Genomic DNA, 27,614 nt, shown 5'->3' on the forward strand with positions numbered 1-27,614 from the left:
GGAAAGAAATGACTTGGTAGGACAGATGGCGACAGTGTCAGTTGAGACAACAGACGTTCTATGTAGTCTGATTAGAGCTGTCCTACCTAGTAGTTAAGTCTGACGAGACAAAACAACTTCTGTGTGCTGTCCTATCTGGTCAGACTAGAGTATCCTATCTAGTCACTTTATCAGTTACTGCTCAATGACTTGGTAGGACAGATGACGGCAGTGTCAGTCGAGACAACAGATGTTCTGTATAGTCTGATTAGAGCTGTCCTACCTAGTATCAAGGTCTGATGAAACAAAACAACTCCAGTGTGCTGTCCTATTTGGTCAGACTACAGTATCCTATCTAGTCACTTTATCAGTTACTGCTCAATGACTTGGTAGGACAGATGGTAGACAGTGTCAGTTGAGACAACAGATGTTCTATGTAGTCTGATTAGAGCTGTTCTACCTAGTAGTTAAGTCTGACGAGACAAAACAACTTCTGTGTGCTGTCCTATTTGGTCAGACTAGAGTATCCTATCTAGTCACTTTATCAGTTAATGGTCAATGACTTGGTAGGACAGATGGTAGACAGTGTCAGTTGAGACAACAGACGGTCTATGTAGTCTGATTAAAGCTGTCCTACCTAGTAGCTAAGTCGGACAAGACAAAACAACTATAGTGTGCTGTCCTATGTGGTCAGACTAGAGTATCCTATCTAGTCACTTTATCAGTTAATGGTCAATGACTTGGTAGGACAGATGTCAACAGTCTCAACAGTATCCTAACTAGTAACTTTATCATTTACTGCTCAATGACTTGGTAGGACAGATGACGGCAGTGTCAGTCGAGACAACAGATGTTCTATATAGTCCTAATTAGAGCTGTCCTACCTTGTAGCGAAGTTTGGCGAGACAAAAAAACTCTAGTGTGCTGTCCTATCTGGTCAGACTAGAGTATCCTATCTAGTCATTTTATCAGTTAACAATGGGTGTCTTTTCCCATAAAAGTAAATGTATTTATTTAAAACACTCCCCCTTTTTTTTTTACAAGGGGCTTGACAGTGCTATCGCTACGACAACGGCACGCAAGCGGCAACAGCTGCCCTGCTCTTGAACACTCCCCCCCGACCCCCCCCCCCCCCCACACACACACACACACACACTTACTCTTACACACGTGCACTCGCATTTTTTGTAGAATGGGGTGGAAAAAAGTGGAACTACAGTGGAATTATTTTCCTGCTAATCCTGGAAAACAAGCGTCTCATTCAAAGCCAGAAGTCAGAAGTCCCGCCACAGAGATGGATGGCGTATGCGTGTGTGTGTGTGTGTCTGTCTCCATATAAGCGTGTGTGCCGCTGGAAAGACAGGATGTGGTAGGATACCGAGTGCTTGCTCAGCCAGCTCTGCAGACTCAAACTCTCAGCTGTGCCGGAGTTGTGGGATTTCATGGCTGCGAGCGCGAGTGTGATTTGCAGTCGGGAGCTGACATTATGGACTGTTTTGGACCATGCAAACACAGGGTAGGTTGATTTGCGGACTGCAAGGGTTAGAGCGCACTCATTGTGTCTTTTTATTAGCCTACGTTGTGTAATAGCGTTGCATTCTCAAACCAACACTCTCTCTTTCATTCCATGTAAACACGACTAGTCTGAGCGTGCCCAGTACTGCCGTCACTGTCACTCTGCTTTGGATGGTCTTGTTTAACCTTAAGACATTTGCTTGTTTTTTTGTAATTAGTTGCTAGTTTGTTGTTAAAAGTTGCATTTTATACATAAGTAGGTTGTTTACTCTGTTTTCAATTCAGTCCGTTTCTGGGTAGGAAATACTTAAAGAAATGCACAGAGTAAGCAGTTTTATCGCAATGTTCTATTACGATTGCGTTCTATGTTGTACCATTCTAGTTTGACGCACTTCAGTTCATTGTTCCTTTTTACCTTTTACTGGAATCAAGTTTACTTTTAGGGCTGCACGGCGGTCAAGTGGTTAGCACGCAGACCTCACAGCTAGGAGACCGGGGTTCAATTCCACCCTCGGCCATGCGTGGGTTTTCTCCGGTTTCCTCCCACATTCCAAAAACATGCTAGGTTAATTAGCGACTCCAAATTGTCCATAGGTATGAATGTGAGTGTGAATGGTTGTTTGTCTATATGTGCCCTGTGATTGGCTGGCCACCAGTCCAGGGTGTACCCCGCCTCTCACCCGAAGAAGACAGCTGGGATAGGCTCCAGCACCCCCGCAACCTTCGTGAGGATAAGCGGTAGAAAATGAATGAATGAATGAACTTTACTTTTAGGGCTGCACGGCGGTCGAGTGGTTAGCGCGCAGACCTCACAGCTGGGAAACCAGGGTTCAATTACACCCTCGGCCATGCATGGGTTTTCTCCGGGTACTCTGGTTTCCTCCCACATTCCAAAAACATGCTAGGTTAATTGCTGACTCCAAATTGTCCGTAGGTATGAATGTGAGTGTGAATGGTTGTTTGTCTATATGTGCCCGGTGATTGGCTGGCCACCAGTCCAGGGTGTACCCCTCCTCTCGCCTGAAGACAGTTGGGATAGGCTCCAGCACCCCTTGCAACCCTCGTGAGGATAAGCGGTAGAAAATGAATGAACTGTACTTTTAGGGCTGCACGGTGGATGAGTGTTTAGTACGCAGACCTCACAGCTAGGAGACCGGGGTTCAATTCCACCCTCGGCCATGCGTGGGTTTTCTCCGGTTTCCTCCCACATTCCAAAAACATGCTAGGTTAATTAGCGACTCCAAATTGTCCATAGGTATGAATGTGAGTGTGAATGGTTGTTTGTCTATATGTGCCCTGTGATTGGCTGGCCACCAGTACACCAGGGTGTACCCCGCCTCTCGCCTGAAGACAGCTGGGGTAGGCTCCAGCACCCCCCACGACCGTATTGAGGATAAGCGGTAGAAAATGAATGAACTTTACTTTTACTTAAGTGGAGCTCAGGCGTTCCCGTGTATCCTGTCTGGAGCTTGAACTACGGTCCATTGAATGAGAATCCGGAATGCTAGCATCGAACAAAAAGCCAGATCTGTCACTACAAGGTCCAGGCGTCAGGGAATAGACCAGTTGCAATTTCATGGCTGGCTAAAGACAGGAAACAGAACTGAATGGAGGAAGCAAAGATGAGGATGCTGAGGTTCTCATTGGGAGTGACCAGGATGGATAGGATCAGGAAGGAGTACATTACATGTTAGAAAGGCCTTGGAGATAAAATCATGGCAATGCTTTGTTTTCTTTCTTAACCGCCAATGAAACGAATTTTCCCAAATAGAAATTATATTTTTCTCAAATTATACTTTTGCCATCCATCCAAAACTTTATTAACTGTATCGGGAAATGTAAAATGTAACATAGTAACATGAAGTAAGCATGTTAGGGTTTGTTCCCCTGTTGATGCTAACCCTTCCTGGGGAAGAAATACCACCAACAAGCTCCATGAATGAAAAGATAGAATTTTTTTTTTTTTAAATTTGGAATTATTAACTGTTTGTGTTTTATATGGAATACAGATTAGCGTCTTTAGCATGTTCCTGTTCCTGTGGGAAAACAAGGAAAACTTGGAACAGGAACAAGACAAGAGCAACTGTGTTGATTGATTATGACTGAAATATGATTGTTATGATGCGAGGAATGTATTTTCCCATGAAAACATCACGAAGCTATCGAACATGAGGCTTTATTAACGTGTGTGGCCATCAGGGAAAGTGTGTGTGTGTGTGTGTGTGTATTTCAATACAAGGCCAAGTGCCTCTTTGCCTGTGTGTGACGTTCCCAGTATGTCGGCTATCAACAGCTGCCATCGGCGCGCATGAAAGCTGCACCCGTATGAGTGCATCGCTGTATGATTTGAAGCTTTCATTGAGAAGATCAGTGATGGCGCGTAACAGGTGCTACACGCGTGACGCTCCTCCTCTTCGCTGTTCATCACATGACTGCAACATGATAGCCTTTAATCGCCTCACATTTGGACATCAATGCCCTGTTGTTGGAACGGACATCTGTTTTAAGTAGAAAAGTAGTCAAACGCTAAGTTCAGGAATCAAACTTAATATGGTTGAATAATGCATGGTGATGCTGAAAAGAAGCATGTTACGTTACATTTTCCCATGTTACATCATGGTTCATGCTGAAACTTGTTTTTCGTTCATTTTCTACCTCTTATCCTCATGAGGGAGACGATCCCTCATTCTGTGCAAAAATGTTAGGCTTTGGCTTTTTAGCCCCGAAAAAGCCATAGCTCATTAAATCCTCCATCTGGTACTTTTACAATCAGTAACTGTTACATTTGTTCACTTCCTGCTTTCCTGGTATAATTTATTTATTTAATTTTTTTTTGTAATTTTAATGCAAAAAATGTTAATTGTTTGCGTTAATGTAAAAAATTAATTAAAAAATTTAATTAAAAATAATTTTAAAATTTTAAATTAATGAAAAAATAAAAATAAAAAACTTAAATTATACTAGGAAAGCAGGAAGTGAACAAATGTAACAGTTACTGATTGTAAAAGTACCAGATGGAGGGGTAGGATTTAATAAGCTTTGCTTCTTCCTACTCCTTTTGGACATGTGGAACTGAGAACTGATTATGGGATGCACTCAATTGTAATCTGATGCATGTTTAAATGAAATAAAACCATTACCATTACCTTTACCATATCCCAGCTGTCAGGTGAGAGGTGGGGTACACCCTGGACTGGTCGACAGCCAATCACATGGCACATATAGACAAACAACCATTCACACCCCCAATTTGTAGTCGCCTATTAACCTAGCATGTTTTTGGAATCTGGGAGGAAACCGGAGTCCCTGGAGAAAATTTGCAAACTCCCCACAGAGATGGTCGAGGGTGGAATCGAACTCTGTTTCGAGTTTGGGTTCCCGCCATACAGCCACATTTTATCATTAAGGGTGAAGTGAGGCCTACATTTCTTTGGATGTTGTTGCGGGGTCTTTTGTGACCTGTTGGAGGAGTTGTCGTTGCGCTCTTGGGGTCCTTTTGGTTGGCTGGCCACTCCCGGAAAGATTCATTGCTCTTCCATGTTTTTGTCATTTATGGATAATCGCTCTCACTGTGGTTTCCTGGAGTCCCAAAGCTTTAGAAACTTGAATGCAGGTGTGATAAAACACAGTGATGTTTTAACAGGGATGGCAAGGACTTTTTCACACCATCGTGTGCGTGTTTTTTTAGTAATTAAAATTAAAATTAAAATTAAAATAATATGCACAATGTTAAGCTATTGACATCAGGTCAAGCACGGGCCAGTGAGTCTTGTACAGTATAGTAATATGTGTGTGTTTGTGTGTGTGTAATCATCACTGCCATTGAAGCAAACAAACACACACCCTCTGAAATGGCCCAAATTGGCCACTCTGCCAAGGTTTGTGACCTTAAATGGCCAAAATCTGTGTGTGTGCTATATGTATGTGTGTGTGTGTGTGTGTGTGTGTGTGTGTGTGTGTGTCGGTGTTTGTGTCAGTGTGTGTCAATGCAGACGGGCTTAGCACTTGAGCTCATCTCAGCTCATCAGAAGAACCACACACAGCAGAGGCTGCCAAACATGCTGGTAAGCTTCAATGAGACCTATTCAGTGTGCCAGCCAGTGTGTGTGTGTGTGTGTGTGTGTGTATGTGTGTGTGTGTCTGTGTGTGTTTACCTGCACAGACCATGGGTACAATGTGTCTTTTTTACTGCTGTACAGTACTAACGTGTACCTCCAATGAGCGAACTGTCTTCTTGTAATGCTAAAGTAACATTAGGATGTTTTTATTGCATCTTGGGCATCCTGTTATTGATTTAGGAGCAATTAGTAGCGTTAGCGACATGCAAATGTGCATTTTTGTGTGTTTGTTTATACTGTAATTGTGCCTCTTTGAGTACTTCACTGTCTAAGAATGTTAGGCTCACATTTTCTGGGGTGATCAAGTGATAATATTGTATAATATTGTTAAGCAAAGGTGATATTACAGGTTTAAAGTCATATTTTTATGACGTAATGTTGGGATCATTCATTCATTCATTTTTTACCGCTTATCCTCACGAGGGTACTTCGGTACGTGCCAAAAAAAATTAAATTAAATTAAATTAAATTAAATTATTAATTCATTTATTTTCTACCGCTTGTCCTTAAAATAAAATAAAATAAAATTAAATTAAATTAAAATTAATTACATTACATGAAATTAATTAAATTACAGTACATTAAATTAATTAAATTACAGTACATTAAATTACATTACATGGAAGGCAGGAAGTGAACAAATGTAACAGTTACTGATTGTAAAAGTACCAGATGGAGGGGTAGGATTTAATAAGCTTTGCTTCTTCCTACTCCTTTTGGACATGTGGAACTGTGAACTGATGATGTGATGCATTCAAGTGTAATCTGATGCATGTTCACATGAAATAAAACCATTACCATTACCATGGCACCTGGGGAACAGCATATGGGGTGATGCTGAACATTAATAAAACGGCGCTTGCATCGGATTTTACCGATACCCACAAACGCATCACTTTGAGTCTAGATGTAAACAGTGTTCTACCAATGACAAAAGACAACTTAGTCAGCATGCAAAAAGTCTAAAGTGATTTCCAAGTTGTGGCTTTTGGTTTTGTTGATTATGCCATTAAATCTCGTCACTAATGACTGGATGCAAATGTTTGAACATCTCTCATGGCATCCTGGGGGGGGATTATAGGAATAAATGGAAATGTCGACATAAATGTCAAACTGTGCTGCCGCCGCTGCTGCTGCTGCTTGAAATACGATGTCAAACTCTTGAACAGCTTCCAAATGTTTCCGCTCGTCAAAGTCAAGCATCATGAAAGCTTGTTTTTGCCTATTCTACCTACTCTTTTATTGACCCTGCAAAATCACAACTTTTTTGGCCAATGTTTTTTTTTTTTTTTACCAGACTTTCATTATTGGGCTCATGTGCCAGTCAGTCTGAGTGGGAATCATTAGCATGTTCCAGCTTGTCCTCAAATGCTCCCAAAGGACCGTCAAGGCTGGAGACGCCCAGAGGAGGAAGAGGAAGCCTTCAGTGTAAACACAAAGTGCTTTGAATTAGTCAAATAGACCCTAAGTGGCTGTAAACAAGCCTCAAATCACTGAAAAAGCCCCTTGACTTCCCACTTCACAATTTATTTCCAGTACAGATGTGGCGACACGTGTGCAGAATTGTGTTGTCTTGCACACACACACACACACACACACAAAAAAAGACTACAAATCAAAGTTGCAAGGTAATTCTATCTGTAGTCCAATAATTGGATCCATAGGAATCAATGGAAACAGAAATAATCCATTATCTAGCATACCAAGAGGCCAACCATTGTTGATAGTAAAACGTAACAATACCGTATTTTCCGGACTATAAGTTGCACTTTTTTTAATAGGTTGGCTGTTCCTGCGACTTATACTCCAGAGCGACTTATGAACGAAAAAAAATATTTATCTTACATAAACACTGGACGCCTTTTCTGTTCATGTTTATATTTTTTGTGTAGCTGAATAACCATTGTGTTAGCATATCTTACACCTATTCAGCCTGTTCTCTATTCTTTTATTGTTAGAATTTGCCTTCCAAGAGGACGTAATGTCTGTTTTGGTCAAGTAGTTAAAATAAATTACCCGCAAAAAATGCGACTTATACTCCAGTGCGTCTTATGTATGTTTTTTTCTACCCAATTATGCATTTTTGACCTTGTGCGACTTATACTCCAGTGCGACTTATGTGTGTTTTTTTCTACCTAATTGTGCATTTTTGGCCTTGTGCGACTTATACTCCAGTTCGACTTATGTATGTTTTTTTCTACCCAATTATGCATTTTTGACCTTGTGCGACACCCCTGCCAATTGGAATTGAGCCCTGAAAGAAGTTTGACGGAAAATCGTCATGTTTTCTGGGGTGACAAATGCTGAATTGCCAATAAGCGGGGATGCTGTCCTTATTTCATCACAACAGCTGCCTCGCTTTAAGAAACAGGAGTCTTTTTTGGTCCTTACCAAATTGGCACTGCAGCACTTTTCTAGTTTAAAGCCAAACATATGAAGGCAGAGGGGGTCATAAACAAGTCCTGCGGTTGGACAGGTGATCTCTGGGAGTTTTTACGGGAGAGCGTCGGCCCTGTGGTGTGTTTAGCGACGTAGGATGCTGGGAGAGGTGGATGTTTTCTTCCAATTTCCCCATCAATATTCGTTTCCCTGCAGTCTCACTTAGGAGTCTGCGCCAGTGTTCGGGGGAGGCCCACTGGGGGCGGTTCTATCTGTCCTGTTGCAGCAGCAGCAGGAGGACAAGAGGCCGATCCAAGTCGTTAGCCAAAGACCCCATCGTGTCCCACCTTCTCCCTTTGGCATCCCGCTTCGTCATTAGCATGTGCCGTAGCATGGTGATACTCTGGGTGTATCTGCGTCTCACCTGGTTCCTTGCTCTCTTTTTCTGACAGGCAAACAAAGACCCGTGCTTTCTAACGGGGGTGACCTTCCCCTCCGAATGTCCCGCCGCCCCGGAGACGCTCGTCAAGCTAACCGTGTATGATGCCAGGGACAAGAGTCAGGAGGCTGTGAGTAAACTTTTGTTGTTGTGTAGGTTGAATTGGTAATAGTAATAGTAATAGTAATGGTTTTATTGCATTTGAACATGCATCAGATTACAATTGAATGCATCCCATAATCAGTTCACAGTTCCACATGTCCAAAAGGAGTAGGAAGAAGCAAAGCTTATTAAATCCTACCCCTCCATCTGGTACTTTTACAATCAGTAACTGTTACATTTGTTCACTTCCCGCTTTCCTAATATAGTTTTTTTTAATTAATTAATTTAAATTAATTAATTATTTAATAGGTTTTTTGTTAATTTTAATTTTAATTTTAATTTTAATTTTAATTTTAATTTTAATTTTAATTTTAATTTTAATTTTAATTTTAATTTTAATTTTAATTTTAATTTTAATTTTAATTTTAATTTTAATTTTAATTTTAATTTTAATTTTAATTTTAATTTTAATTTTAATTTTAATTTTAATTTTAATTTTAATTTTAATTTTAATTTTAATTTTAATTTTAATTTTAATTTTAATTTTGGTTTCTATTTGCATTTCCATTTATTTCTTTTAATTTTAATTTTGGTTTTAACTTTAGTTTTAGTTTTGGTTTTGGTTTTAGTTTCTATTTCCATTTTTTTCTTTTAATTTTAATTTTAACTTTGGTTTTGGTTTTGGTTTTGGTTTTAGTTTTGGTTTTAGTTCCTATTTCCATTTCTTTCTATTTCTTTTAATTTTAATTTTAATTTTAATTTTAATTTTAATTTTAATTTTAATTTTAATTTTAATTTTAATTTTAATTTTAATTTTAATTTTAATTTTAATTTTAATTTTAATTTTAATTTTAATTTTAATTTTAATTTTAATTTTAATTTTAATTTTAATTTTAATTTTAATTCATGTTTTTTTATATCACTTACCGAAGTACGAGGTGATGAAGAAAGTGCAAAAAAATTACGGTGTATTTGTCACTTCCACTTCCTGGTTTCCAGTTATGTAATGAGAGTAATGGCTCTCAACTGGTTTGTCTGGGAGACTATTATTATTTAGAAATTGGTCAAATCTTGCCAATCCAGTCCAGTCCAGGTCCCCTGGTGTTCCTCTTAGCGGTCTTCTCCGCCCCCTGAAGGCTCCATCGCAGTGAACACATGCTGATGCAGCCGGTCGACTGTGCACTGCTTTGTCCGCCCGTCGTCGTCCAAACCAACTCCCGGTCGCTTATGAAAAAACGTAGATGAATATTCACAGCGGCTGTTCTGCGCTTGTGTGGGAAAACCTTCCTCTCTCCTTCCTCGCTCAAGTTAGCTTTCAAAACGCCAGCACAATAGCGTATTCTTAGGTGGCATTGAATATTCATGCTCGACAACACCCATGTGAGTTCGGCACTGTACCAACGCTACCTTCCTTCCTGCGCGTACATCTTATTCCGGCGCTGTGCGTCCCCACCGGAGGCTCCACTGCATTTTGTAGCAGGCTAATAAATGTGAAGACATTTTAAGTGAGTTGTTGCCAATGAGAAAAAAAACAGTCGTTTCTCCCAGGTTAGTGCTAAAGCTTGGACTTTTGTTTATGTTGTGGTAAATTTACACTTAAGTTATCTCAGGGGGCTTTTTTGTTCTGTATAAACACCATCGACATGTAAAAGGGGGGCAAAGCTAGGTCTTCCGTGTCATTCATGTAAGGACAAAACCATGTAGAGCAGTCATTCCCAAAGTGTGGGCAGCGCCATCCTGGTGGGTCGTGGTGGTACTGCAGGTGGACCATGAGAGGTCATTAAAAATATGATTCATTTTTGCAAATATTATTGAAAAAAATTTTTATTGTAAAATATTTATTGCACGATTTAAAAAAATATATTTATAGGCCCAAGTAATATCCTATTGAGTGTTATTGACCTGTCACAATATTTTAGGAACCTTATAGAGTTTATGATTGGAATGTAGCTCTCTGGTCATCATGCTGGGGGGGGCATTAACGGAGGAGCACGTAGTATGTAGTGGCGGGAAAAATTGATCCCAGTTGAGAAAAAAACCCCAAAACATTATTATTATTATTAATAATAATAACAATCCCAATAATATAATACTAACAATAATAACAATATTATTGTCATTATTATTGGGATTATTATTATTATTATAACAACAATAATATTATTAATAATGTTATTATTATAATATAACATTATTATTATTATTATTATTAAGTTATTATTCTTGTAATAATTATTAAAAAAATGTCAGCAGCCCACCTTTTAATAATATTTTTTATTGTGATTATTATATTATTAATATTATTATATTATTATTATTATAATACTTATTATTATTATTACTATAACAATAATAACAATATTATTGTAATTATTATTAATAATAATATTGTTATAATAATAATAATAATAAGTGTTATTAAAATGGAGCCCAGTTGAGGGAAAAAATAACATTATTATTAATAATAATAATAATTCCAATAATAATAATAATAATAATAATAATAATAATAATAATAATAATAATAATTATTATTATTATTATTATTATTATTATTATTATTATTATTATTATTATTATTATTATTATTATTATTATTATTATTATTATTATTATTATTATTAACAACAATATTATTGTCATTATTATTAATAATATTGTTATAATAATAATAATAATAATAATAATAATAATAATAATAATAATAATAATAATAATAATAATAATAATAATAATAATAATAATGTTATTAAAATTGAGCCCAGTTGAGGAAAAAATAACATTATTATTATTAATAATATAATAATCACAATAAAAACCATTATTATTATTAAAAGGTGGGCTGCTGACATTTTTTTAGATTTTCAAGTGGGCCCTGAGTTTGGGAACCTCTGATGTAGACTAGTACTTAAACTCCTCCTCTTGGGGTGGAAATGGTACTCCACTCTTTTCTGGGCGAGAAGATTTGATGAATTTTGTGAAAAGTCCACAAGAGCCGAGAACACCTTCCACATCACCTGGTTCTCTCTCCTCCGGCCGGATGGATTTATTCAGTATTTTTTAAAGCGTATTAGCGCTGTCATTTTTTAAATAATCCCTATATTTCATGCCGTCACTCACGCCCGCTCTTCTGAGTGCCATTTCTCTTTGGCTGCTGTCACTCTTGTCAAGAGGATCATTGATGAAGAAGGCGGGCGTTTCAATCAAGCGTGTGCTCTCTCCGAGCTGGAAGGCTGAACCCCCGACAGCCTTACAGGTGCCAGGGAAGCTCTCAGACGCCTCTTGACGCTTTGCTCTGCTTTCAAAGAGGCAAAGCCTGAGTGATGAGCTGGATCACGGCTTCTCCGTGCACCCCCCCCCCCCCCCTTCCAAATGCCCCCTCCCCCTCTTAAAGAGGAGAGAAAAAAAAGAATCACTTCAAATGTTCTCTCAGTAGACTTTTTGTTGGCTGCCTTTAAATACTTGTGGGTCTTTTAAGGCTGCTGTGGTTTTTAGATTGTTCAGCACTGCTTGGTTGGGCTCAGCGAGTCTGTCTGGGTCTTATTAGAGTCTTTTAGCTGCACAATGCTTGGCCTCCAGCTGACAAACAGGCAAGGCTCACTTGTTTGAATACTGGTGGAGACGTTAGCAAAGCCAGGCTACCAGAGTTAACATTTGGTGCATCAACAAATGGAATTTGTATTTCCGGCTCTATGGTTATCATCACACTTTTTTTTTTGTCGGTAAAGGTAATGGTTTTATTTCATTTGGACATGCATCAGATTACAATTGAGTGCATCCCATAATCAGTTCACAGTTCCACATGTCCAAAAGGAGTAGGAAGAAGCAAAGCTTATTAAATCCTACCCCTCCATCTGGTACTTTTACAATAAGTAACATTTGTTCACTTCCTGCTTTCCTAATATAATTTTAGTTTTTTTTTTTTGCTTTTTTTGCTTTTTACTTCATCTATTTATTTTATTATTATTTTTTTTTAATTTTATTTTTTTTTTTACTTTTATTTTTATTATTATTTTTTTTTTGGGTGGAGACATTAGCAAAGCCAGGCTACCAGAGTTAACATTTGGTGCATCAAAAAATTTAATTTATTATAATTATAATAATCGTAAAAAAACATATTTAGAATTGGTTATAATTATAAATAATTGGTTATTTTTAGCCTTATTTAGGTGAATCAAGAAAGTGTACAAATATTTTGGGCAAAAAAACGAGTCACACATAAACTGTAAATCTGTAAAGCTGAAGTTCAAAGCAAAAAAAAACAATTATCAATTGTAAAAAGGCATGAACAACATGATTTTTGGCCACTATATGATAAATTCCAGGATGTAAAATTTAAAATACTTGCTTCCAAAGATATTTAATACTTTGACACGCATTGCTAAAATAGGACATTGGCGTTAAAACTAACAAAAGTAACTGAGATTCCCCCCCCCCCCCCCCCCCCATTCGCTGTGCTTGTTTGGGGAGTAGTAGCAGACAGGCGGCAAACGTCTTCAGTGAGTCTGTTTGATGGGCGCCGCCTGCTTGGGGAGCCGAGTTGTGGCTTCCAATTATAAATTGCTGAAGTATGGAAACAGCGGCGTCAGTTAATCCTGCCCTGTCAATAACCGTGACGCTGTAAAGGGCAGGCGACGGGACGCTTTTTTGGCACCGGCGGGCTCCGCTCTCTCTCTCTTCGTTGGATGAGTGAGTGCCAGCAATGTGGTGGGAAGGCGGCGCCCCCCCCCCCCCCCCCAACGATTTAGAGAGAGGTTTATTGGCAACAGAAGTGGGAGGAAATGATGAATAGGTATCGTCACCTTTTACATTTGCATTAGTAAATGTGTTCCCTCGGGGGACCTTAATGTCGGGCGGACAGACGTATGTAGGACAGGAAGTGACGTTAGAGGTTTAGAGTTGAGTTTTAGCTTGTCGAATTGTGAGGCTGTCTTTATTGTGCCTGTTGTGACGTCATTTAAAACTGCAATAAATGCCTGTTCCGGCGAATACGTCTGGTGTCTCACAGAAAAATTAGTGACACCGAGTGGCCAGTTAGGAATACTACGTTCACAATTACAATGCTTCTTCTGCCTTGGATTTTAGTTTATTTAGTTTTTCTTCTTTTATACTTAAAAATGATCACTTTAGGTAAAGAATAACAGAAAGTTGAAATTTGACTAATAATAGGCCATATTCAACCATGAAGCAGCAATTACTTATGAATTAAATCTTTTTTTCAATAAAGTTTTCACATAGGTACGTATATGGTCTAATGCAAGGGTTCCCAAACTTTAGCAAGTCAGGGCTAATCTAAAAAAATGTCCACTGTCCAGAGCATTGCTGTGGTCTCTTAAATTATTATTATTATTATAATTATAATTATTATTATTATTCATTCATTCATTCATTTTCTACCGCTTATCGTCACAAGGGTCGTGGGGAATGCTGGAGCCTATCCCAGCTGTCTTCGGTGAGAGGCGGGGTACACCCTGGACTGGTGGCCAGCCAATCACAGGGCACATATAGACAAACAACCATTCACACTCACATTCATACCTATGGACAATTTGGAGTCGCCAATTAACCTAGCATGTTTTTGGAATGTGGGAGGAAACCGGAGTACCCGAAGAAAAAATAATAATAACAATTAATATTATTATTATTTCTTTGTTATTTTTAGTATTTTTCAATTTATTTTATTTTTATTTATTTATTTATTTATTTATTTATTTTTATTTTCAACTAGGCTCCATTTTACCCGCCACTACATAGTACGTGCTCCTCTGTTAATGACCCCCCCCCCCCCCCAGCATGGTGACCAGAGAGCTACGTTCCAATCATAAACTGTATAAATAACACTTTTATATTTTTATAAAAATTACTATCATTACTAATTATTACTTGGGCCTATAAATATTTTTTTAATCGTACAATAAATATTTTACAATAAAAATAATTTAAAAAATAATATTTGCAAAAATGAATAATATTTTTAATGACCTTTAATGACCTTTCAATCACTGGTCTAATGTTTTGCATGTTGGCCTCACAGTCAGGAGGTCGGGAAGATCTGGGTTCGAATCTCCTTTGTTTAGTTATGAATGTGAGTGTGAATGGTTGTTTGTCTATTTGTGCTCTGTGATTGGCTGGCCACCAGTCCAGGGTGTACCCCGCATTTCACCCAAAGTCAGCTGGGATAGGCTCCAGCACCTGTGTGTCTGTGACACCTACAAATGTGTAAACTGTTTCAATGACGGCATCAAACCTAACACACTTTCAATACACTATTGTGGCACCTCTCAGACTCATGTTGTCATGTCACTGATTCCGTGTAGATATTTCTCGGCACGGGTACTGAATCAAAGTACTTCTAGTACGTGGAGAATACGAAATCGTCCTCAAAAAAGTGACAGCCTGGGCTCGCTGTGCCTCGTCTTATTAAAACCAAAAATGTTTGGTGAATAAAAACCTCACTGTCCACGAGGAATCGAACACTTAAACACCTCCAAGCCGTTTGCTTTTTTGTATTGGCAGCCGAGCCATGTCAGGGTAACACAACATGTGCTGTTAGCACTGTGCTGTCTAACGAGCGCATCGCACCAGCCCACAATTGTTCACACGTGAAATAATGACTGTATTTTCTCACGGGGTGTCAAACACGTTACCGTAAAGGAACTTTAGCTGTGTGCCACGTGAATATTTAATCTGATTGGAGATTTGTTTGTGTGGGAGTAGCGGTCGGCATAGCGCACGCTCGTTAAAAAACCAACCAAGTCAATTAAGGCCGAGAGGCTAATTAGTCATAAAAAAAAAAGTGCTGAGCAGATGTCTGCCTGTGATGCTACACACAAAGTGTCGACATTGGAAGATCAAAGGTCGGAAATATTCCATTTTGGGATGCCGCTTGACATTGGACATTGAATATTTTTTTCCACAAGGACACCTGAGTTCAATCCCACAGTACATTCATGAAAACAATATAACACTTCAAGTATTTTGCCTTATATGATTTAAAACATGAGCAGAACGTCGTTCGTAGGTGCTACTCCCGTCATCAAGGTCAAATGTCCCGTCCCCCGAGGCACAGAATCATGTTTCTGTGTGCTAGGCAGATCAAGCTGTATTGAAACATACAACATACAACATACATGGCAGAGATCCAATAGAAAAAAAGTTATGCTCTCATTCCGTGTGGAAGTGGTACGATTTTGGCTTCTTTGTCCTTATTCTGGCTGCACGGCGGTCGAGTGGTTAGCGCGCAGACCTCACAGCTAGGAAACCTGAGTTCAATTCCACCCTCGGCCATCTCTGTGTGGAGTTTGCGTGTTCTCCCCGTGCATGCGTGCGTGACATTTTTTATTTTTAAAATTTTCAAATTATTTTATTTTAAATATTTTAAATATTTTAAATATTTTTAAAATTTATAATTTTTTATATTTTTTATATTTTTTATATTTTTTATATATTTTATATTTTTATATTTTTTATATTTTTTATATTTTTATTTTTTATGTTTTATTGCACAATTAAAAAAATATATTTATAGGCCCAAGTAATAACCTATTTAGTGTTATTTATACAGTTTATGATTGGAACATCATTAACAGAGGAAGTAAAAAAACAGAGGAAAAATTAAAAATTAAAAATTAAAAATTAAAAATTAAAAATTAAAAATTAAAAATTAAAAATTAAAAATTAAAAATTAAAAATTAAAAATTAAAAATTAAAAATTAAAAATTAAAAATCAAAGATCAAAAATTAAAAATTAAAAATAATACCGCCCTCGGCCATCTCTGTGTGGAGTTTGCATGTTCTCCCCGTGCATGCGTGGGTTTTCTCCGGGTACTCCGGTTTCCTCCCACATTCCAAAAACATGCTAGTCCGGGGTGTACCCCGCCTATTGCCCAAAGACAGCTGGGATAGGCTCCAGCACCGCCCGCGAAGCTTGTGAGGATAAGCGGTAGAAAATGAAATGAATAATGTGAGGAGAAATCATCTGTTCCAGGGTCAAACGATTATTAGCTGTACAGGCAATGTTATGCAAAGTCGGTGACATTCTTACATTTTTTACAAGTGTAAAAAGACGTGAACTACTGTATAATGGTACGACCAACAAAAACAACGGTATGACATTATCTCAAAAAGATACAAAGAATGTCATGAATGTTAAGACAATTAAGTTTAATCTCCTTTATCAGGTATTCTGGCGGCTAGTAGAACCTTGTTTTGCAGCATTAATTCAAAGTTTATATTCTTACCTTATTCAAGATCGGGAGGGTGGGGCGTGGGGGGGAGGTGGGGGGTGCGTGACAGCTGCGAGCGAGTTTAGCATCCTGACAGCCTGATGGATGAAGCTGTCCCTCAGTCTGCTCATGTCCTCGCTCTCAGACTCCCTAGTCTTTTTCCTGGATGGCAGGAGACTAAAAAAGGTAACATGAGGGGCGTGTAGGGGTCCTGCTTTATGGGGAACGCTCTGCTGGTCCAGCGTGTGTTGTCGATGTACCAGAGGAAGTGCAGATGGTCTTCTCAGACCCTCTGACTAGCCGCTTTACAGGGTCTTTTTTTCAGCAGCAGCAGCGCCGCTCTCTTGGTTTCATTGTAGAAGGAGCTCATGATGGGGACCAGTGGGGACCAGTGGGGACCGAGGTTGTCGTCGCTGCACCACGTGGCCGGTCGGTCGACCGACTCACCTCATCCATGTAGTCGGACTCATTACTGTTGTTGACGACACCCACCAAACTCGATGTACGGTAGAGTACATCAAGAGTAGAGGACTAAGAACACATCCTTGGGGAACCCCATCTTCATTGTGTTGCTGCCTCCCAGTCAAAAAGTGGTGACTACTAGTCCATCAAACTTTTCGATCATCTGCTTGGGGGTTTATTGTTGAATGCTATGAATATCATATATGCATATGAATCATTTGTTTCCAGATGGGTGAGCAAACTGCAGGGCTAGACCTACTCATGGGCTGTATTTATCCATTAGTGTTTGATTTGGCCCGTCATACAAATCATACAAATAAATAAAACCTCAACCAAAAACTGCTTTAACGTCCAAATACTGGCAAAATATGAGAATAATATGAATGCATTCCCCGCTAGGGTACGTATGCGTATGAATAGTTGGACACCTTATCAAGGTAAACACACTTGAAGCTTTTCATCGTCTTATCAGAACATTCCCTCCGTGATCCTACTTCAGGCTTCTCATAGACGGGAATGTTTAGAATGCATTATTCATGGCATGCTTTCAGCCAAGTGTGGACCATGAGAGGTCATAAAAATATGATTCATTTTTGCAAATATTATTTTTAAAATTATTTTTATTGTAAAATATTTATTGCACGATTTTAAAAAAATATTTTTGTATAATTTTTTTTAATAAATAAAGTAATATCCTATTGAGTGTTATTGACTTGTCACAATATTTTAGGAACCTTATATAGTTTATGATTGGAACGTAGCTCTCTGGTCATCATGCTGGGGGGGGGTCATTAACGGAGGAGCACGTAGTATGTAGTGGCGGGAACAATTATTATTATTATCATAATTATAATAATAATAATTATTATTATTATTATTATTATTGTTAACAATAATTATTATTAACAATAATAATGATAATAATCATTATATAATTATTATAAATATATAAAACATAATAATAAAAAATAAAAAAATAATATATTAAAAAAAATAATTATATAATTCATTCATTCATTTTCTACCGCTTAATAATAATAATAATAAAAATAAAAAAATATTATTATTATTAGTAGTAGTAGTAATATATAATTAATTCATTTACTACCGCTTCATAATAATAATAATAATAATAATAATAATAATAATAATAATAATAATAACAATACTACTACTCATAATTATTATTATTGTTATTAATATATTAAGCATTGTATTAATAATAATAATAATAATAATAATAATAATAATAATAATAATAATAATAATAATAATAATAATAATAATAATAATAATAATAATAATAATAATAATAATAATAATAATAATAATAATAATAATAATAATAATAATAAAAATAAAAATAAAAATAAAAATAAAAATAAAAATAAAAATAAAAATAAAAATAAAAATAAAAATAAAAATAAAAATAAAAATAAACCGGGGCGGATGTTAACTGAGGTACCTCTGTACTTGTGTATTAAACACAATTTAATTTAAAATATATAATTCATTATAGGCTGCACGGCGATCGAGTGGTTAATGCAAGCCAGGGCAAAATTTTTGCAAAAATTTGTGATGTTAACTGAAAAATGCACTAACCGGGGCGGATGTTAACTGAGGTACCTTTGTACTTGTTGTGTATTAAACACAATTTAATTTAAAATATATAATTCATTATAGGCTGCACGGCACGACGAGTGGTTAGCGTGCAGACCTCACAGCTAGGAGACCAGGGTTCAATTCCACCCTCGGCCATCTCTGTGTAGAGTTTGCATGTTCTCCCCGTGCATGCGTGGGTTTTCTCCGGGTACTCCGGTTTCCTCCCATATTCCAAAAACATGCTAGGTTAATTAGCGACTCCAAATTGTCCATAGGTATGAATGTGAGTGTGAATGGTTGTTTGTCTATATGTGCCCTGTGATTGGCTGGCCACCAGTCCAGGGTGTACCCCGCCTCTCTCTCGCCTGAAGACAGCTGGGATAGGCTCCAGCACCCCCCGCGAGGAAAAGCGGTAGAAAATAAATGAATGAATGAATTTAATACAGCCATCGCAGTATTATACTCTACAGCTCAGTTGTATAGCTGCCCTCAGTCTCCTTTTGGATAACATTTGTGCAAGAATCTAGTTTCATTTGATTGACAATTAAAACAATCTTAAATCAAATGCAATCTAATGTATATCATAAATAGTATAATCCTGTCAACCTTCCATGTCCCACACTGTTTGTATTTGTGTTATGGACGCTAGGCTAATTGTTTATGTTAGCTTTAAATGGCCAGATTCAATGTTGCTGATTAAATTCTAGCCAGGTAGCGACTTCTCTCCTGCATGTTCACAACCTCAAGCCCAGTCGTAGACTTCCCTGCTGCCAGTTTATTGTCAAAGTGCACACTTCTAATTGCATAAACAAACACAAAAATACAATTTTATTTAACATTTCCAGCTTTTTTTTTTTACACATTCACTCTGCTCTGTGCTCCTGTAGGTTTTCTTTCTTTATGCGGGGTCGGGGGGGCAAGCATTGACAAGCTGAAGAATGTCTTTGCCAGCAAGCAGGAACGTTCTGCGTGTTTTTTTTGCTGCTGCCTTTGCAAACGCTGATCAGGATATTTAACTTGCGTGCCACTCAGTGCTGACTTGATCATACATCGCTAGGAAAGAATCCTTGAAGGAGTTTTTCCCCTGGTGACTTTCAGTGAGTATTTTTACCTTTTGACTTAAAAAAAAGGCAGAGTTATACATTACTTGCTTTTATTTCAGCTCAACGTGTCTTGAACGCCTCGTAGTCAAATGTGATCAGTTACATCATGCAGTGCCTTAACATTGACATTGTGCATAAATTAATGAAAATATATAAATCTACCACAACAAGCATGGATCCAATAGCTTTTAGCGTAGAAATTATGTACCAGCTTGATGATCAATAGAATACTTTTTACTTTGGGAGGTCCTCGAACCCCCAAAAATTCCTTCACAACCCAGTTTTGTTAATTATTAGTGTTTTACATCCATGTTGTGTCATCACTTATAGTGAAAATAGACAAAAGTTGTGCCTACTGAGGCAATAAAGTGTAGAGCAAATCTGTTTAGCATGTAAGGGCATTTAGAATCAGATTCAGAATCAGAAAAGGGTTTATTGCCAGGTATGATCAAACACATACTAGGAATTTGTTTTGATGAAGTAGGTGCAGACACATCTATTAAAAAAAGAATGAAAAATACAAAATATACAGAATAAACAGTATAAATATATGTACACAAAAAATTCCGGAAGTGCAGTCTGATTGTTTTTCCTAAAAGTCCAAACTGGGCGTTAATGTAACGGCTGGATGGGGAAAAAAAAAAAAAAATCTACAATATATTGTTAATGTCAGTACTTGATAACAAAATACTGCGACAATAATGATATTTGATATCTTTCTCTTCTCTCTGCATTCTAAAGATATAAAAAGAGCTAAAAAAAATAGGCAGGTCATTAATGCACGTAATGGGACTCAGCTAGTCTGCTATTAAAACACCTCCAACAAGGTTTTGTGGTTTAATATACGTGGTTACAACATGTAGTAACGGGTACATTTATACTTGCAGTATTAAGCATGATACCATATCCTCATATGGCAACAATATTGATACATTATACATTGATACAATGTTGACAGTTGATACCAGATTATCGGCCAGCACACAATATCAATGTTATATTACTGTAAGAAATAATGAAGAGAGTAAAAAAAAGAGAGGAAAGAAAAGAAAGAAAAAAATTAAAAATAATAAAATAATATAAATAATACTAAAAATAATATAATATAATATAATAAAAATAATAATAAAAATAATAAATAAAAATAAAATAAAAATAAAATAATAATAATAATTAAAAAAGTGTGTTTTTATTTTTAAACGACTGCTCACCTGACATGATATTCCAAATATGCTTTCATTAGTTACAATAATGATCGAATGTCTGTGTTAACATTTACTTATTTCTGCACACTTGCCGGATAATTAAGCCGTAAAATACGCTTAGTATTGACATTACAGCTCCATTGTAGCCGCTTAGGCCGCCATTTTAATATCACTCTCATATTAAACTATTGATTTAGTTCTTAATCTCCGCTCTTAATAAAGCAGCGCATTGATTTTTTTTTGTTCCCCTCACTCCTTTGTTGTTGTTCCTTGTAGTCCACTTCATCATTTATCTTAGGCGCTATACACGTATCCTCGTGGTAATTTACACTTGTCCGATTCCGAAGCCAAGATAAGAGTTATCACTAAATTATTCGAGCGCGGCAGTTAAGTCGCCCGGAAAAAAAAGCTACAGCAATTAAGAGCGATCTTGTGTGATTTTTACACTTGATAATGTCTCCAAAGCCGGGAAAGATGAAAGTTGACTTTATTCCCCCTAAAAAAGGGGAAAAGAAACACAGCTGGAAGGCATTCATTTGTTCCTACTTCCTGACTTACTTTATTCTTACAGCAACAAAAGCTATTTTACAACGATAGAAAATAATACACTGATGTGTGTGTGATGTCAAAAAACGGCGTAAGTTAGTTAGCCTGGTTTGGGAACTGCTCGCGAACCGGAAGGCATTGCAAAAAGTAGTGAAATCTGCCCAACGCATTGCCGGAGCCTCACTTCCTGCCATCGTGGACATCTACAGGAAGGGCATCGATTTTCTACAATAAAAGCTCTGATAAAACATTCCGCTGTTCTCAAATATCTTAATTGTTATTTTTCTACACAAAATAAGATGAAAAATAAAGAAACAAATCAAGAATAAAGAAAATCAATCAATCAGTAATAAATATAATAATAATAATAAAACGGCAAATAATAAAAACTTAAGAAACCACATATAGTTGGTGGGTAGACAAATTATTTTTTTCCGATTAAAATGAACAAAGCATTATTAGAGCCTTGTAGACATGACAAAACACGACTATAGTCACATTTATACTCTTTTTATTTACAACATATTGCGCAACTGCAGGGTCTCGAGACACATGCTAACTCGCAAACTAGAGAGCTAGCGACCTAAACCGTAGCCTTCAAGTTATTTCCTTTCAACTTAAATAGCCAAAAACTTACCACTTCCACACGGATAGGGAGGATAACTATTAACAGTTAAGACGTGGCGTGGTGTTTATATCACGGTCACATGGTCAGGGCATCTACTAGCATGGAGGCTACTATTATTTTTTTGTTATTATTTTCCCCTAATTATTTTTTGGTAAGGTGTCTATTTGAGGTGTGGCATTTAATAACGAAAGCGTACTCTCTACTCTTGTGCATGGTTTCTACAGTATTAGAGGCGAGGAAATACTGTAATGTATGTTCTTTATTGTCGTGTTACTTTTGTAGCGGGTTAGATATGTGTTTTACACGTTTGTCCAACTGAGGTGAGGGACCAGGAAGAACATGATGGTGAAAAATGCACAAAAAGTGGAGACATATTTTGTATCTGCAGACGTTCCTTCTCTCCTTTTCAAGCAAGGGAAATGAGGTCAAGGTAGAAGATGAAGTCCAGGGGAAAAAAAATGAGGACAAAGTTACTGGCAGAGCACCAACAATGACAACATCAGCTGACTGTGTTCGTCCGTGCTTGTCTGGAGGCAACTGGGAATGCAGATTAGGAATTCCTAAAGGAGAGAATTAAGCCATCATGAGCTCTCCAGGATCCAAACGTTTGCTGGTGTATTTATATCCAATCCATTCATTCATTATTACAATATGTTCCCCAGCAGGATACCCAACCAATAAGGAATCCATTGCATTTTGGTGCAGATCTGGATAAATGTGAAGATCTAGTCAACAGTTGACATTCATTCATTTTCTATGGGTTATCCTCACTAGGGTCGCGGGGGTGCTGGAGCCTATCCCAGCTGTCTTCTTCAGGCAAAAGGCGGGGTACACTCCGGCCTAGTGGGCAGCCAATCACAGGGCACATATAGACAAACAACCATTCACTCTCACATTCATACCTATGGACAATTTGGAGTCGCTAATTAACCTAGCATGTTTTTTTTGGAATGTGGGAGGAAATCGGAGTACCCGGAGAAAACCCACGCATGCACGGGGAGAACATGCAAACTCCACACAGAGATGGCCGAGGGTGGAATCGAACTCGGGTCTGCTTGCTGTGTGACCTGCGTGCTAACCACTTGTGGTATTTCTAACACAATATTTATTCATTCATTCATTTTCCACCGCTTATCCTCACGAGGGTCGCTGTTTACCACCTTCAAATGTGATTAGAGCCCTCTAGACATGAAATAACACCCCTATATTTATATTCATTCATTCATTTTCTACCGCTTACGCTCACGAGGGTCATGGGGGGTGCTGGAGCCTATCCCAACTGTCTTCTTCGGGCAAGAGGCGGGGTATACCCTGGACTGGTGGCCAGCCAATCACAGGGCACATATTGACAAACAACCATTCACACTCACATTCATACCTATGTACAATTTGGAGTCGCTAATTAACCTAGCATGTTTTTGGAATGTGGGAGGAAACCGGAGCCCCCAAAGAAATCCACACAGACATGGCCGAGGATGGAATTGAACTCGGGTCTATTAACTGTGAGGTCTGCGCGCTAACCACTCGACCAACGTGCAGCCTATAATTATATATTATATAAATATATATTATATATTTTAAATTAAATTGTGTTTAATACACAACTATATAAATATATATTATATATTTTAAATTAAATTGTGTTTAATACACAACAAGTACAGAGGTACCTCAGTTAACATCCACCCCGGTTAGTGCATTTTTCGGTTAACATCCCAAATTTTTGCTAAAATTTTTTGCCCTGGCTTGCATTTGCCTGCTTGTTTAGCGTCCATTAACCTAGCATGTTTTTGGAATGTGGGAGGAAACCAGAGTACCCGGAGAAAACCCACGCATGCAGGGGGAGAACATGCAAACTCCACACAGAGATGGCAATGTAATGGAATTGAACTCGGGTCTCCTAGCTGTGAGGCCTGCGTGCTAACCACTCGGCTTGAAATAAGCTATGAAAATAAATTGCACAAAAATGAGTAGCTAAATATTTGATATTGATATTTAAATAATCTGGATTTGGGCGGCACGGTGGTCGAGTGGTTAGCGCGCAGACCTCACAGCTAGGAGACCAGGGTTCGATTCCACCCTCGGCCATCTCTGTGTGGAGTTTGCATGTTCTCCCCGTGCATGCGTGGGTTTTCTCTGGGTACTCCGGTTTCCTCCCACATTCCAAAAACATGCTAGGTTAATTGGCGACTCCAAATTGTCCATAGGTATGAATGTGAGTGTGAATGGTTGTTTGTCTATATGTGCCCTGTGATTGGCTGGCCACCAGTCCAGGGTGTACCCCGCCTCTCGCCCAAAGACAGCTGGGATATGCTCCAGCACCCCCCGCGACCCTTGTGAGGAAAAGCGGTAGAATTTTTTTTTTTTTTTTGCATTTTCAATTTGGTGATGCTCCGGTTCAGGATTGTTTGGCCTTGGTGGAGGTACATTGTACTAGTACTTTAAAATGCATCCCAGCTCCTGTGTGTAGGTTCAAAGTGATTCTTCCTGTTTGTACTCCATCCATGCATAAAAAGCTGCTTCAGTAACCTCATTGCCATCCTCAGTAAGACTACATTGACTCCTTGCAGGCTTTAGTTTGATCCTGTTGGCACGCAGGTCACCAATGCCCACGCTAATGAAGGCGGCCACGGAAGCTCACCTCACAAACGTTAGCGTATCTTCTAAGTGGATGTGTGTAAATGTGTTTAAACGTCTCATTGTGTGTGCGAGTGTACCTGTTCGGGGGGTGATAAGGGCCGATGCGGAGCGTCCTTTTGTTCACTTAGAATTATTCGCTTTTTCCCGAGTGAGGAAAAGCGCTCTAATCCAACACGTGAGCGCAGGCGGGTTTAAGCGTCTCAAAACAAACCAGGAGTAGATTAGATATGTTTGTTACTGTTTAGAATCATTGAATCCAGCAGATGGCGCTTTAGTAGTTCAAAGTTATGGTTGTGATTTTAGTGGGAATGGAAGCTAAGGGAGATACAGTACATTGTTTTTTTATTTTTTTTTTGGGGGGGGGGGGGGTTGAAGGGGTTGTACGCCGAACACAGCTCACAGTTTTTTTCTCCACTTCCTGCCAAGTAAACACCACAGTGAGCTTGAGTTATTTTTAAATCAAGCTTTAGGGCATAGCTGATTCTGCCCTTTGAATTATGCCTAGCAACAAGTTTATCAAACAGTAAGAAAAAGTAGTGTAGTCATTTTTTTAAAAAAAAGACTTGTGTCGGAATTTGTTTCGTTAAGTACGATTACATTAGGAAACATGACCAGAAAAGAAAAATCGGATAAATTCTATTGAGCTAGCTAAAATGTTATAAAACAGTCAAGAAAAAGTACTGCTGCTACCTTACTTTATCAAATAGCACGAAAAATACTCAAACTGGTTACCGAACTGGTTGGTGGACAATGGACAAAAAAAAAAAAAAACACTTCAACAAGTACACTAAATCCATTTACTGGCATAATCAATGTTAATTCCCCTCCACAATAGAAAATGTACTGTAGTCATTTTTTTTTTAAATACTTGTGTCGGAATTTGTTTCGTTAAGTACGATTACATCAGGAAACATGACTAGTAAAGAAAAATCGGATAAATTCTATTGAGCTAGCTAAAAAAGTTATCAAACAGTCAAGAAAAAGTACTGCAGTCATTTTTTTTTTAAAGACTTGTGTCGGAATTTGTTTTGTTAAGTACGATTACATCAGGAAAGATGACTAGAAAAGAAAAATCAGATAAATTCTATTGAGCTAGCTAAAAAGTTATCAAACAGTCAAGAAAAAGTACTGTAGTAATTTTTTTTTTAAAGACTTGTGTCGGAATTTGTTTCGTTAAGTACGATTACATCAGGAAAGATGACTAGAAAAGAAAAATGGGATAAATTCTGTTGCGCTAGCTAAAAGCTTATCAAACAGTAAAGAAAAAGTACTGATGTTACCTTACTTTATCAAATAGCACGAAAAATACTCAAACTGGTTACTGAACTGATTGGTGGACAATTTCTCATTAAAAAAAAACCCACAAAAGCAACAAAAAAAAATACTTCAACAATTAAACTAAATCGATTTAGTGGCATAATTCAGTGTTAATTCCCCTCCGCAACACTAGGTGGCGACACATGTCTTTCTTCGTGTTTATTGGTTGATGTACAGGATGACGGCACAAAAAAAAATAATAAAGTCGGGGAGGCTGAACTGGCAACTAAATACATACAAAGCCATTTAGTCACCGAGCTAACGCGGTAACCAGCTAGTTATAAATAAATAGCTAACATGACTAAATAGCTAACATGACTTTTTTTTAAGACTTGTGTCGGAATTTGTTTCGTTAAGTACGATTACATCAGGAAACATGACTAGAAAAGAAAAATCGGATAAATTCTGTTGCGCTAGCTAAAAGGTTGTCAAACAGTCAAGAAAAAGTACTGATGTTACCTTACTTTATCAAATAGCACGAAAAATACTCAAACTGGTTACTGAACTGGTTGGTGGACAATTTCTCGTTTAAAAAAAACAACAAAATAACAAAAAAAAAATACTTCAACAATTAAACTAAATTGATTTAGTGGCATAATTCAGTGTTAATTCCCCTCCGCAACACTAGGTGGCGACACATCTCTCTCTTCGTGTTTATTGGTTGATGTACAGGATGACGGCCAAAAAAAAAACAACAAAGTCGGGGAGGCTAACCTGGCAACTAAATACATACAAAGCTATTTAGTCACCGAGCTAACGAGGTAACCAGCTACTTATAAATAAATAGCTAACAAGGTAGCCCCGCCTTTCTCTTGCACAGTTGTTGCAAACTGGGGGGCATGTGAGTCACAAGCAGCAGCTTCCTCTATGCCCTTCTCTCTCTCTCTCTCTCTCCGTCCTTCCTGTCTTCTTCTGTGATGCCCCCCCCCCCCCTTTCCGCCCCTCTCTCTGGTCTCTCAGTCTAAAAACTGAGCTCCCAGTCACAGCAGAGACGTCTGCCGGAGCGTCTGTTTGCCTGTTGCTCGACACGGGAGTCATGTGGACTTAATTGAAAGCCGACCAAAGGACGTACTCGGAGGAGGAGGAGGAACAATGTTGTTGTTGTTGTTATTTAGAGGAGGAAGAAGGGAAGCCGTGTGTCTTTTCTTTTGACCTTACCGTCATACTGAGATCTTCTGGCTGCTGCAGCTGGGGGTGTCCGCTACATCGTTGTAAGTCCACTTACCTACTGTATATGTTGTGTCGTGTCTTTAGCCGCTATAGCCGTGGACTACATTTCTTTCATCGACTGTGATCAATGTCAACAATATCAATTAAGTTATTTTTTTTTAAATGTATGTTTTCAAAATAATTT

The 27,614-nt window shown here is 37.9% G+C and overlaps 1 protein-coding gene across 7 annotated transcripts in view; it reads left to right on the plus strand.

The window, feature by feature from the left end:
• Positions 1–27,614, plus strand: part of inpp4b (inositol polyphosphate-4-phosphatase type II B) — a 130,109-nt gene that overhangs the window by 14,255 nt on the left and 88,240 nt on the right. For 3 of the 7 annotated variants that reach the window (XR_009131712.1, XM_058082838.1, XM_058082851.1), the window contains exon 4: positions 8,444–8,560. Coding sequence is in view for 4 of the 7 variants with exons in the window: in XM_058082838.1 (XP_057938821.1) it covers positions 8,444–8,560 (117 nt within the window). In the remaining 3 variants the exon portion in view is untranslated. Of the gene's footprint in view, positions 1–1,337; positions 1,496–5,415; positions 5,559–8,443; positions 8,561–19,230; positions 19,919–24,654; positions 27,472–27,614 lie in introns of those variants that run through there. The other 4 variants (XM_058082860.1, XM_058082845.1, XM_058082882.1 and 1 more) reach the window with 4 other exon arrangements.

This window comes from Doryrhamphus excisus, chromosome 1 (assembly GCF_030265055.1).
Source record: "Doryrhamphus excisus isolate RoL2022-K1 chromosome 1, RoL_Dexc_1.0, whole genome shotgun sequence".
In the NCBI taxonomy this organism is placed as follows: domain Eukaryota; kingdom Metazoa; phylum Chordata; class Actinopteri; order Syngnathiformes; family Syngnathidae; genus Doryrhamphus; species Doryrhamphus excisus.